This window comes from Polypterus senegalus, chromosome 3 (assembly GCF_016835505.1).
Source record: "Polypterus senegalus isolate Bchr_013 chromosome 3, ASM1683550v1, whole genome shotgun sequence".
Lineage (NCBI taxonomy): Eukaryota > Metazoa > Chordata > Cladistia > Polypteriformes > Polypteridae > Polypterus > Polypterus senegalus.
This window is the reverse complement of record NC_053156.1, coordinates 17,887,552-17,899,989: the sequence shown is the minus strand read 5'-3', so window position 1 is coordinate 17,899,989 and position 12,438 is coordinate 17,887,552. Positions and strand designations below refer to the sequence as shown.

At 41.2% G+C, this 12,438-nt stretch overlaps 1 protein-coding gene across 4 annotated transcripts in view; it reads right to left on the bottom strand.

Moving 5' to 3' along the window:
• calcoco1a (calcium binding and coiled-coil domain 1a) overlaps nt 1–12,438 on the bottom strand; it is a 107,592-nt gene that overhangs the window by 26,270 nt on the left and 68,884 nt on the right. For all 4 annotated transcript variants that reach the window (XM_039746713.1, XM_039746717.1, XM_039746715.1 and 1 more), the window contains 2 exons: nt 11,339–11,452; nt 872–967 (listed from right to left, as the gene is read on the bottom strand). In XM_039746713.1, the coding sequence (XP_039602647.1) occupies nt 872–967; nt 11,339–11,452 (210 nt within the window). The remainder of the gene's footprint in view (nt 1–871; nt 968–11,338; nt 11,453–12,438) is intronic.

The window sequence follows — 12,438 nt, the reverse complement described above, 5'->3', positions numbered from 1 at the left end:
AAATGAGAAGAAATATCACTTGAAGACCAACCAAGATCTGGCTGACCTTCCACAATTAGGAATACTGAAAATCTTAAAAAAGCTTGCAATGCAATTTATGAAGATTGGCGTCAGATTATGGAAGAGATTTCTGAATTGACTTGTGTGTCTTAGAGTTCTTGTTACCTTCTCTACACGCCTGATCTTTGCTCCGTGTGACTTTTTCTTGTTCCCGCCCATGAAAAAAAGAACTTAAAGGAAAGCGTTTTCGTACTGTGGAAGAAGTAAAAAAAAAAAAAAAATCACTGCTGGCATCGGACAAAATTCCTCATCAGCAATTCCGAAAAAGTTTTCACCAGTGAAAAAAACGTTGGGACAAGTGGATTCATTCACATGGAGAGGACTTTAAAGGAGACTAAAGTTTCAGTAAGTAAAAATTATTAAAACATTTTAACACTTTGAAAACAAATCAGATCTCACTGGGGAAAAAATCTTGCTGACTATCTCTACTGATATGGTAATGTGTTAGGAACAAAAGGATGGCAGCCACATCGTTTGCTGGAAATGAAAATGATCAACCTACAGAGGGCTGAGTTCAAAGACACCCCAAAAATCAAAGGGAAAAAATGATGGGGTGGGCAGGCAGGCGAGTCCATTTTGATGAAATGTCATTGCAGCAACTCCAAATCTTACTCAGTAGTTTGTATTTTAATGCCAAAGGATTTACTGCAGCTGTAGTATTCTATCTAAATATTATCTTGTCATATTGATATTCATCCATCATCACAGAGGTGGATCTCAGGGCAGCTGTGGCCAATCCCAGAACCTTTGAAAAGAAACTGCTCTACATCTCAAAACAGCTTTCACGGTAAAGAACTTACAAACGGCTTACCTCCTTCTCCACAGCCAGCTGGTCTCGTTCTTTCTGAATCGCAACCAGGGTGGACTTGAGTTCTTTGACCGTCTGCATTGCATCTCCAAGCTGCACCTACAGGCGGCAGTGTTGACAGGGTGTGAGCTTCTTTTCTGACATTGTAATTTTCATAATTAAGAATGCTTGAAAAAACAGACGGTCACACAGATAATTTCACATTACTGAAATGCACACTTTTATTTTCAGTCTCCAGATGCAGCATGGGGAGACACACAAGCTCTTTTCCACAGATTCATGTATCTATACTAATAAAAGGCAAAGCCCTCAATCACTGACTGACTGACTGACTGACTCATCACTAATTCTACAACTTCCTGTGTAGGTAGAAGGCTGAAATTTGGCAGGCTCATTCCTTACAGCTTACTTACAAAAGTTGGGCAGGTTTCATTTCGAAATTCTACGCGCAACGGTCATAACTGGAACCTACTTTCGTCCATTTGCAGTGGTGTGGAAAACTATTTGCCCCCTTCCTGATTTCTTATTCTTTTGCATGTTTGTCACACAAAATGTTTCTGATCATCAAACACATTTAACCATTAGTCAAATATAACACAAGTAAACACAAAATGCAGTTTTTAAATGATGGTTTTTATTATTTAGGGAGAAAAAAAAATCCAAACCTACATGGCCCTGTGTGAAAAAGTAATTGCCCCCTTGTTCAAAAATCACCTAACTGTGGTGTATCACACCTGAGTTCAATTTCCTGATTACTGCCACACCTGTTTCAATCAAGAAATCACTTCAATAGGAGCTGCCTGACACAGAGAAGTAGACAAAAAGCACCTCAAAAGCTAGACATCATGCCAAGATCCAAAGAAATTCAGGAACAAATGAGAACAGAAGTCATTGAGATCTATCAGTCTGGTAAAGGTTATAAAGCCATTTCTAAAGCTTTGGGACTCCAGCGAACCACAGTGAGAGCCATTATCCACAAATGGCAAAAACATGGAACAGTGGTGAACCTTCCCAGGAGTGGCCGGCCGACCAAAATGACCCCAAGAGCGCAGAGACGACTCATCTGAGAGGTCACAAAGACCCCAGGACAACGTCTAAAGAACTGCAGGCCTCACTTGCCTCAATTAAGGTCAGTGTTCACGACTCCACCATAAGAAAGAGACTGGCCTGCAAAAACGGCCTGCATGGCAGATTTCCAAGACGCAAACCACTGTTAAGCAAAAAACATTAGGGCTCGTCTCAATTTTGCTAAGAAACATGTCAATGATTGCCAAGACTTTTGGGAAAATACCTTGTGGACTGATGAGACAAAAGTTGAACTTTTGGAAGGCAAATGTCCCGTTACATCTGGCGTAAAAGGAACACAGCATTTCAGAAAAAGAACATCATACCAACAGTAAAATATGGTGGTGGTAGTGTGATGGTCTGGGGTTGTTTTGCTGCTTCAGGACCTGGAAGGCTTGCTGTGATAGATGGAACCATGAATTCTACTGTCTACCAAAAAATCCTGAAGGAGAATGTCCGGCCATCTGTTCGTCAACTCAAGCTGAAGCGATCTTGGGTGCTGCAACAGGACAATGACCCAAAACACACCAGCAAATCCACCTCTGAATGGCTGAAGAAAACAAAATGAAGACTTTGGAGTGGCCTAGTCAAAGTCCTGACCTGAATCCAATTGAGATGCTATGGCATGACCTTAAAAAGGCGGTTCATGCTAGAAAACCCTCAAATAAAGCTGAATTACAACAATTCTGCAAAGATGAGTGGGCCAAAATTCCTCCAGAGCTGTAAAAGACTCGTTGCAAGTTATCGCAAACGCTTGATTGCAGTTATTGCTGCTAAGGGTGGCCCAACCAGTTATTAGGTTCAGGGGGCAATTACTTTTTTCACACAGGGCCATGTAGGTTTGGATTTTTTCTCCCTAAATAATAAAACCATCATTTAAAAACTGCATTTTGTGTTTACTTGTGTTATATTTGACTAATGGTTAAATGTGTTTGATGATCAGAAACATTTTGTGTGACAAACATGCAAAAGAATAAGAAATCAGGAAGGGGGCAAATAGTTTTTCACACCACTGTATACGGCCATAGCCTGCAGCTCAGTCCCCGTGTGAGGCGGAGTTGCGTCCCGCATCATCACGCCTCCCACGTAATTGAGTGCCTGCCCATATGAGGTAAATATTCGCAGGTGAAGGACTGTGCTTAGCATATTCATAAGTGCAGCTATTGCAAGGTGTAAAGCTTAAGTTTAAATTACGTTCATAGACACGCTGCCGCTAAATATTCGCAGGCAAATCCACAACTTAATACCGGGAATGCCTGTTAAACATCTTAGATTCACGAGTACCGATTTGGGTAGTGATCACTTTGATAAACGAAACCTGTTCAAAAAACACATTACACAATTGAGAAGGCAGCAAAAGAATATGAAGCGAGTGACGCATACAAGAATATTCATAAGTGCAGCTACTGCGGAAACAAAGAACGGTGTAAACCTAAAGTTTAAATTAAGTTCATAGACCGGCTGCCACTGGCGTTTGTCATACCAACGACGAATATGATATTCGCAAGATACTGTACAAGTTTAATGAGAAGACGCAGGGTATAAACGAGACTTTTGATCACTTTGTAACGGAGTTAAAATTGCTGATGAAGGAATGTGCTTATGCTAACGAATAGGAATGCAGGGTGTAAAGCTTAACTTTAAATTAGGTTAATAGACACGCTGCCGCTGGCGTTTGTCCTGCCTAAGACGAATACGATATTCGCGAGATACAAGTTTAATGAGAGGACGCAGGGTATAAACGAGAATTTTCAGCATTTTGTAGCAGAGTTAAAACTGCTGGTGAAGGACTGTGCTTATGCAAACGAAGATGAGATGGTTAGGGATAGAATGGTGTTTGGCCCAAACTCAGTAAAAGTGCGAGAGAAACTTTTAAGTGCCGGGTCTGAGCTAACATTAAATAAAGCCGTGGACATCGCGAGATCGCACGAGATAGCACAAGCACAGCTGAGAAGCTTCAATGCATGTACTCCGAGAGGCTCGCGTGAACTGATTTTGGTTAAATTAAGGTTAAATTAAGTTCATAGACACGCTACCGCTAAATATTCGCAAGCAAATCCACAACTTAATACCGGGAATGCCTGTTAAACGTCTTAGATTCACGAGTACCAATATGGACAGTGAACACTTCGATGAATGAAACCTGTCATCTTTACAACGATTGACAAACACGGAATGTAACTTGAACACAACACGTCCTACAAATACGAACCTGATTGAAAGAAATAATGACAATCAAATCCTTGATGACAGCAACACTCATAACACTCACAAAACAATTACACTGACAATCATGTTACGTTATTTTTAAAATGATTCCTTTTCTTTTTCATAACTTTTTAACACACTACTTCTCTGCTGCGAAGCGCGGGTATTTTGCTAGTATTACATATTACTGACACCTTTTGCACTTTTTCCAAATAAATTACAAATTAGTGATTAACAAAAAAAGGCAAGGTCCCTGCTATTTTTAATAAATATAAATGATTTGGATAAGAATTTAAATAATAAGCTGACAGATGATATCAAGCTAGGTGGATTGGCAGATAATCGAGAATCTGTTGAATCACCACGGAGGGACTTGGACAGAATACAAGCTTGAGCAGAAGTATGTCAGATTACATTTAATGCAAGTACATGTAGGAAGTGAAAATGTGAGGGTTGAATACACGATGGAAGGTTAGAAAATTGAGAGAACACCTTATGAGAAGGACTTAGGAATCATGGTGGACTCAAAGATATCAACTTCCAGACGGTGTTCAGAAGCCATTAAGAAGGCTAACAGAATGTCAGGTTATATAGCGCCTTGATGTGTGGAGTACAAGTCACAGGAGGTTCTGCTCAAGCTTTATAACACACTGGTGAGGCCTCATCTGGAGTCCTGTGTGCAGTTTTGGTCTCCAGGCTACAAAAAGGACATAACAGCACAAGAAAAGGTCCAGATAAGAGCGACTAGGCTGATTCAGGACTAAACGGGATGAGCTATGAGGAAAGATTAAAAGAGCTGAGCCTTTACAGTTTAAACAAAAGAAGATGAAGAGGAGTCCTGACTGAAGTGCTTAAAATTATGAAGGGAATTAGTCCAGTGGATGAAGACGGTGACTTTAAAATGAGTTCATCAACAACACGGGGACACAGTTGGAAACTTGTTAAGAGTAAAATATCACACAAACATTAAGCAAAATGACACCTTTTATTGGCTAACTATTTCAATTCTTTACTGTCATGTGTACAAGAACCATTACCATGTACCATGAAATGCTTGCTTGCTTGCGCCCCTGCAGACAGTGAACATTGACAAAAAAAAAAAAAACACACACACAATAAATAAATGAAAATAGTAAGTAAATAAATAAAACCAGAATCCTAGATATTCCTAGAGACAGTGGCAGAAGTATATGTGCAGGTAACAGTGGAGGTGACACAAGGTTACTGATTGTTCATGAGTCTGATTGAAGCTGGGTAGAAACTGTTCCTGAACATGAAGAAGAGGCCTGGGTTGCCTCAAAAGCCTGCATATAGAAATCTTCCTAGTTAGCCAATAAAAGATGTCATTTTGCTTAACTGCTCACTACATCCATAATGGCTAACACGGTACAACACCCAAGCACTACACAAACATTATGAAGTTTACCTTCACACTGTGAACCACAGACATACAGGGAGTGCAGAATTATTAGGCAAGTTGTATTTTTGAGGATTAATTTTAATATGGAACAAACACAGTGCTATCAGTCAATCCAAAATGTTAATAAACCTGAAACCTGAATGTTTCACAACGGAAATGTGAGTGTGAACATCATCAGGGAATACATATGTGCACAATTATTAGGCAACTATTAGAGTGCAGATTTATTATGCAACTAAAGGAAAAATGAAAATGTTCCCATCTCACTTGTTTATTTTCATCTGTTATAGTATAATATAAACAAACAAATAAACATCTCTGACATTTAAAAAAATCAATCAATCAATGAATGACCAATAACAGTCATAAGCCTTTCCATTCATGGAGTCTGTCAGTTTCTTGATCTGTTGACGATCAGCTTTTTGTGGAGCAGTGACTACAGCCTCCCAGACACTCTTCAGAGAGGTGGATTGTTTTTCTCCCCCGTAAATCTAGCGTTTAAGAAGTGCCCACAAGTTCTCGATAGGGTTTAGTTCAGATGAGGAAGGGGGGCCATGTCATTATTCCTTCATCTTTAAGGCCTTTACTGGCTGGCCACGCAGTGGAGAACTTCGATGCAAGTGATGGAGCATTGGCCTGCATAAAAATCCTGGTCTTCCTCTATCACTGTTTGAAGAAAGTGTCTTAGAAAAACTGGCAGTAGGTTTGGGAGTTGATTTTGAGTTCATCTTCAATGCAAAAGGTCCAACTAGCTCATCTTTAAAAATACCAGCTCATACCAGTACCCCACCTCCACGTTGGAGTGGAGCTCTGTGCCCATTACTGATCCACAGGTCCATCCATCTGGTCCATCAAGAGTCACTCTCATCTCATGGGTCCATAAAACCTTTGAAAAAATCTGTCTTCAGATATTTCTTGGCCCAGTTTTGACGTTTCAACTTATGTTTCTTGTTCAGTGGTGGTTGGGTTTCAGCCCTCCTTACCTTGGCCATGTCTTTGAGCACTGAACACCTTGTACTTCTGGGCACTCCAGGTAGGTTGCAGCTCTGGAATATGAAAGTACTGGAGGATAATGGGTTCCTGGTAGCTTCACGTTTGATTCTTCTCAAATCTTTGGCAGCTAATTTGCGTCTTTTGTTCTCAACTCGTTTCTTGCGACCCTGTTGACTATTTGCAACAAAATGTTTGATGGTTCTGTGATCACACACCAATATCTTAGCAATTCCAAAAGTGCTGCATCCCTCTGAAAGACTTTTTACAATTTTTGACTTTTCAGAGTCAGTTAAATCTCTTTTTAGGCCCGTTTTGCCCGAGGAAAACTAGCTGCCTAATAATTCTGCACACCTTGATATAGGGTGTTGATCTCCTTAGGCCACACCCTCCCTCATTACACAAATACACATCACCTGACGTGCTTAAATCCAATAAGCATTCAAGTTAATACAGCTTGGAGTTGGAATATACGCATTAAAAATGATGATATGGTCAAAATACTCATTTGCCTAATAATTGTACACACAGTGTATGGAATAAGTGACCAAGTAGTGTGGTGGACAGTAGGACCATAGGGACCTTCAAAACTCGACCTGATGTTATTTAAGTAGAATTAAGTGGATAGGAATGGCAGGCTTTGTTGGGCTGAATGGCCTGTTCTTATATAAATTGTTCAAATGTTCTACTTATGCCTCAAATTTGCATCTCCACGAAGAAATGAAGTATGCTTTTTAAAATTGTGACATGCTATAAATGTTCCACCATGCACATTACTGCGGTTTCTGTGAGTTCTCTGTTTTGATTGGTCTCAACTGTGCACATGCCTGTGAGCCACAGGATTCCAAAGGCCAACAAACTTCATGCTCAAAGTTTGGACTGTGGCCATCGGTGACAGATATGAATGAAAGAACATGTTGGCCAGAATTACTGAGCAAAGTGGCGGCACTGAGATTCAAGAAGCTCTAAATTCATCATCATGGCAGGAGTCTGTGTCTGAAGTGTCTGGTGTAATTGTGGCACTTGATAGCTGAAGATGTACAGTACATCAGATCTAGTGATGATCTACCAGTCAAGAAGCAGTACTGGCTAGAGGCCACCCTATCAACTTGGATAGGTGAAAATACAGTTTTAATTTCAAGGTATATTTAATGTTGTGTGCAGTGCAAATGAAATTAAAAAAAAAATGAAAAAGTAATCAAATAAATACAGTGCCTTGCGAACATATTCATCCCCCTCAGTGTTTGACGCATTACACAAGTCAAGTCAAGTTGGGGAGCCTGCACTGGTGCTGCACCCACCACATAACGAAACAGTTCATGATCCCGGCTGGCAACCCCCTAGGCAGACACGCGGTCCATTCCCACCCTCCGGAAACGACCCTCCATCTGCTGCAGCCCGGTGTTATGTGGCAATCCCCAGCTACTCAGGTCCTCAACAATGAGCCAGATCACCCTCGGGGAAACACACCACATAACCGTTGTGCCATAACTGACACTCCCTCACAATGCAGGTCATGTGGCTCATTCAGGACTCCATGAGCAACACAAAGTCAAACCAGTGATACACAAGGTTTCTCTGAAGAGACACAAGCACTGAAGGACTCCAGTCTTCATCTCAGGTCACTGGATAGTATCCATGTCTCGCAAACAGGAAGCACCAGGACTTTGAAGACTTGGACCCTCATCCGTTTGCTGAGATAATAGGAGCACCACACATCCCTTTCCAGTGACCTCATGACCCCCCCATGCTCTCCCGATCTGTATACTGACTTCATAAGAAGAGTCACCAGAGACACGAATGTCACTGCCGAGGTAAGTAAACACCCTGGAATAAAAATGGATTTTATGTTATGAACTTAACAATACAGTTCAAATTGTTGAAGAGAGGCACGCGAGAGAGAGACACACACACACACACAGGCGCACGAGACAGAGGCACACACACACACAGGTGCGTGAGACAGAGGCAAACACACACACAGGCGCGTGAGACAGAGACACACACACACAGGCACGCGAGAGAGAGGTACACACACACACACAGGCGTGTGAGACAGAGGCACACACACACACACAGGCGAGCGAGAGAGAGACACACACACACAGGCGTGTGAGACAGAGGCACACGCACAAGAGCTCCAGGCTCGCAAAAGAGACACACGCACACACAAAAGAGAGAGCGAGAGCGAGAGAGGGAGGGCTGGACGCATAAGATAGAAAATGCTTCTTTTTGTTTTCAGTTCTGTTTACAGCGATTGGTTTGTAGCGTGCATTGTTGCATTGTTACTTTTCTTGGTGGTTTATTAAATTACGGATTTTTCAAATGTTTACTTTTTTCCCTGTGCTTAAAACTCAGCACAAACTATTGCAGTGTTAGTTTTCTCTGTTTTTCAAGGTTTTCTCAGTGTTATTCAATGTTTTTACATTTAGTTTACTATTGCACTGTGCATTCTATGGTGTAATTAACTATATTCATGCTTAAAAATCTTTTAAAGAAAATATATTTACATACAGTTCATATGGTATGGAACGGATTAATTGTATTTACATATAATCCTATGAGAGAAATTGCTTCAAATCGGTTTACGACCAGAGTTTTGGAACAAATTATGGTCATGAACCGAGGTTCCACTGTATATAAATTATATACTGTGGTGGAAAACCAGGATGCACACTATGTCCCCCAGAACACGTGGTGGCTAGCCCTGGCACGGGGTGGCACGGTGGCGAAGTGGGTAGCGCTGCTGCCTCGCAGTTAGGAGACCCGGGTTCGCTTCCCGGGTCCTCCCTGAGTGGAGTTTGCATGTTCTCCCCGTGTCTGCGTGGGTTTCCTCCCACAGTCCAAAGACATGCAGGTTGGGTGCACTGGTGATCCTAAATTGTCTCTAATGTGTTAGGTGTGTGTGTGTGCGCGCCTTGCAGTGGGCTAGTGCCCTGCCTTGCGCCCTGTGTTGGCTGGGATTGGCTCCAGCAGACCCCCCATGACCCTGTACTTAGGATATAGCGGGTTGGATAATGAATGAATGGATGGATATATAAACAAGTAAAAACTGAAAAGTTGGAAGTGCACATGTATTCATCCCCTTTGCTATGAAACCCTTAAATAAGATCTGGTACAACCAATTAAATTCATAAGTCACAAAAGGCATTCAAAGTGTCACATAATCTGTCACGTGATGTCTATATAAATAGCCCCTGACTCTGCACTAAACAAGCAACATAAAGACCAAGGAGCACTCCAAACAGGTAAGAGACAAAGTTGTGAAGAAGTAGCGATCAGGGTTTGGTCAAAAAAAAAAAAAAAAATCCAAAACTTTGAATATTCCACGGCGCACCATTAAATACATTGTAACAAAATGGAAGGAGCGTGGCACCACTACCAACCTGAACAGAGAAGGCTACCCATCAAAACTCACAACCCAGGCAAGGAAGGCATTAATCAGAGACACACAGAAGACACCAAGAATAACACTGATGGAGTTTTAAATATCCACAGTGGAGATGGGAGTGTCTGTCCATAGAGCCACAGAGTGAGGCTTCATAAAAGAATGTCCAAAAAAATGGCAATGCTTAAAGAAAAAAAATAAGGAAAGAAGTTTGAGTTTGCCCATCAGCATGTGGCAGACTCCCGAAAAACATGGAAGAAGGTTCTCTGGTCAGAGAGAGACTAAAACTGAGGGAAAGGGAAACGTCATATGTGGCACAAACCCAATACTTCTCATCATGCCAAGAACACCATTCTGACAGTGAGACACGGTGGTGGACGTATCACGATGTGGGGGCAGGAAAACTGGTTAGGAATGAAGGAAAGATGGATGGCACAAACTAAAAGGACAATTCTTGAGGAAAACCTGTTTTGGTCTGGCAGAGACTTGAGACTGGGATGAAGGTTCTCCTTCCAGTAGGACAATGAATGACAATAAACATACTGCTAAAACAACACTGGAGTGGTTTGAAAGGAAACATTGAAATTTCTTGCAATGGCTGAGTCAAAACCCAGACCTCAACCCAGTGGAGAATCTATGGTGTGACTTGAAGATTGCTGGACACCAACACAACCCATCGAAGATGAAGGAGATGGAGCAGTTTGGCCTTGAGGAGTGAGTTAAAATCCCAGTGGTGAGGTGTACTAAGCTAATATAGACATTCAACAAGAGACTTGCCGCTGGAATTACAGCAAATGGGGACACTACAAAGTATTTCTGTATTTTTTTTTCATTTTGATTACAGTTTGTGCTACAATAATAAATATTTTGTACCAGTCAGAGTGCCCACGTTAACCGCTGACCACCACTGAAAGTGCCTACGATGGGCATGTGAGTGTCAGGACACCCACTGCACCACAGCTTGCTGTGCTAAAACCCCAAAAATCCATTTCAATGTCAGACTATAATGTGACAAACACTGAGAGGGACGGATACTTTCGAAAGGCACTGTACATAAAGAAATAACCAACAAACATATTTATTTTGTGAAGCATTTAACTAATTATGCTCACATATTATTGGGTTTTATTTTTTTTATTTTCTCACCTCACAATACAATACTTAATTTTGATCGATAAAGTCCCACATACTCAGCAAGACTGTTACCGGGAGGGAGACGAACAGGTCTGTAGATTCTGAACATCTGGCATCAAACTGCAGTATAAAAGGTCACACAGCATGCTGAGTATGCCCTAACAGTGTGTCAATGCATGTTGCTGTCTTTGTAAATTTTATTCTGCACTGCTGTTTTCTAAAAGAGCAGCACCCGACACTAACAGTGTCACCCCAGGGCACTTACCAGGCTGCAGTCACGCTCAAGTCTAAACCTCTCCTTGTCGATTCGCTCTTTCTGAAGTGACTCTTCCAGTTTAAGGACCTCACAGCTCAGATTTAGGATCTTCTCTTTTTCCACCTGAAGAGACATCTGAATTAGATGACATGAATAACACACAAACGAAAAAGCCCAAAATTGCCAAAAATGGCTGGGATTATGATGCAGAAGATCAGGGTATAAACAAGAATACTGTTATGGTACAGTAACATTTGATATAAGGTTATTTCTTACATATTTTGACTTTGTTGAAATATAATTTGTCATATAATTTTATGGATTCAGTTTATGGTTGTGCTGTCTTTGTGATCTGTCCTACCTGCCATATGTGAAGCCTAAGGAGGTGGGGCCACCTAATCATGCAGTTGAGGTACCAGTCCCAGAAATCCTTAAACTGAAGCTTTAGTGTACTCATGAACTTCAGCATAGTTAGTTTGGCTCTTACTCCCTTGTGTTCCCATTAAAAAGAGTCCTCCGGTTCTGATTTAATTTTTGTAGATGTCTGCTTATGCTTGAATTATCTTTTTTTGTTGTAATCCCGTGGAATCATATCTCTCTATATACAGTGCACCTGGAAAGTAACCATAGCACATCACTTTTTCCACATTTTGTTATGTCACAGCCTTATTCCAAAATGGATTAAATTCATTTTTTTTCCTCAGAATTCTACACACAACACCCGATAATGACAACGTGAAAAAAGTTTACTTGAGATTTTTGCAAATTTATTAAAAATAAAAAAATTGAGAAATCACATGTACATAAGTATTCACAGCCTTTGCCATGAAGCTCCAGATTGAGCTCAGGTCCATCCTGTTTCCCCTGATCATCCTTGAGATGTTTCTGCAGCTTCATTGGAGTCCACCTGTGGTCAATTCAGTTGATGTGACATGATTTGAAAGGCACACACCTGTCTATAGAAGGTCCCACAGTTGACAGTTCATGTCAGAGCACAAACCAAGCATGAAGTCAAAGGAATTGTCTGTAGACCTCCAAGACAGGATTGTCTCGAGGCACAAATCTGGGGAAGGTTACAGAAAAATGTCTGCTGCTTTGAAGGTCCCAAT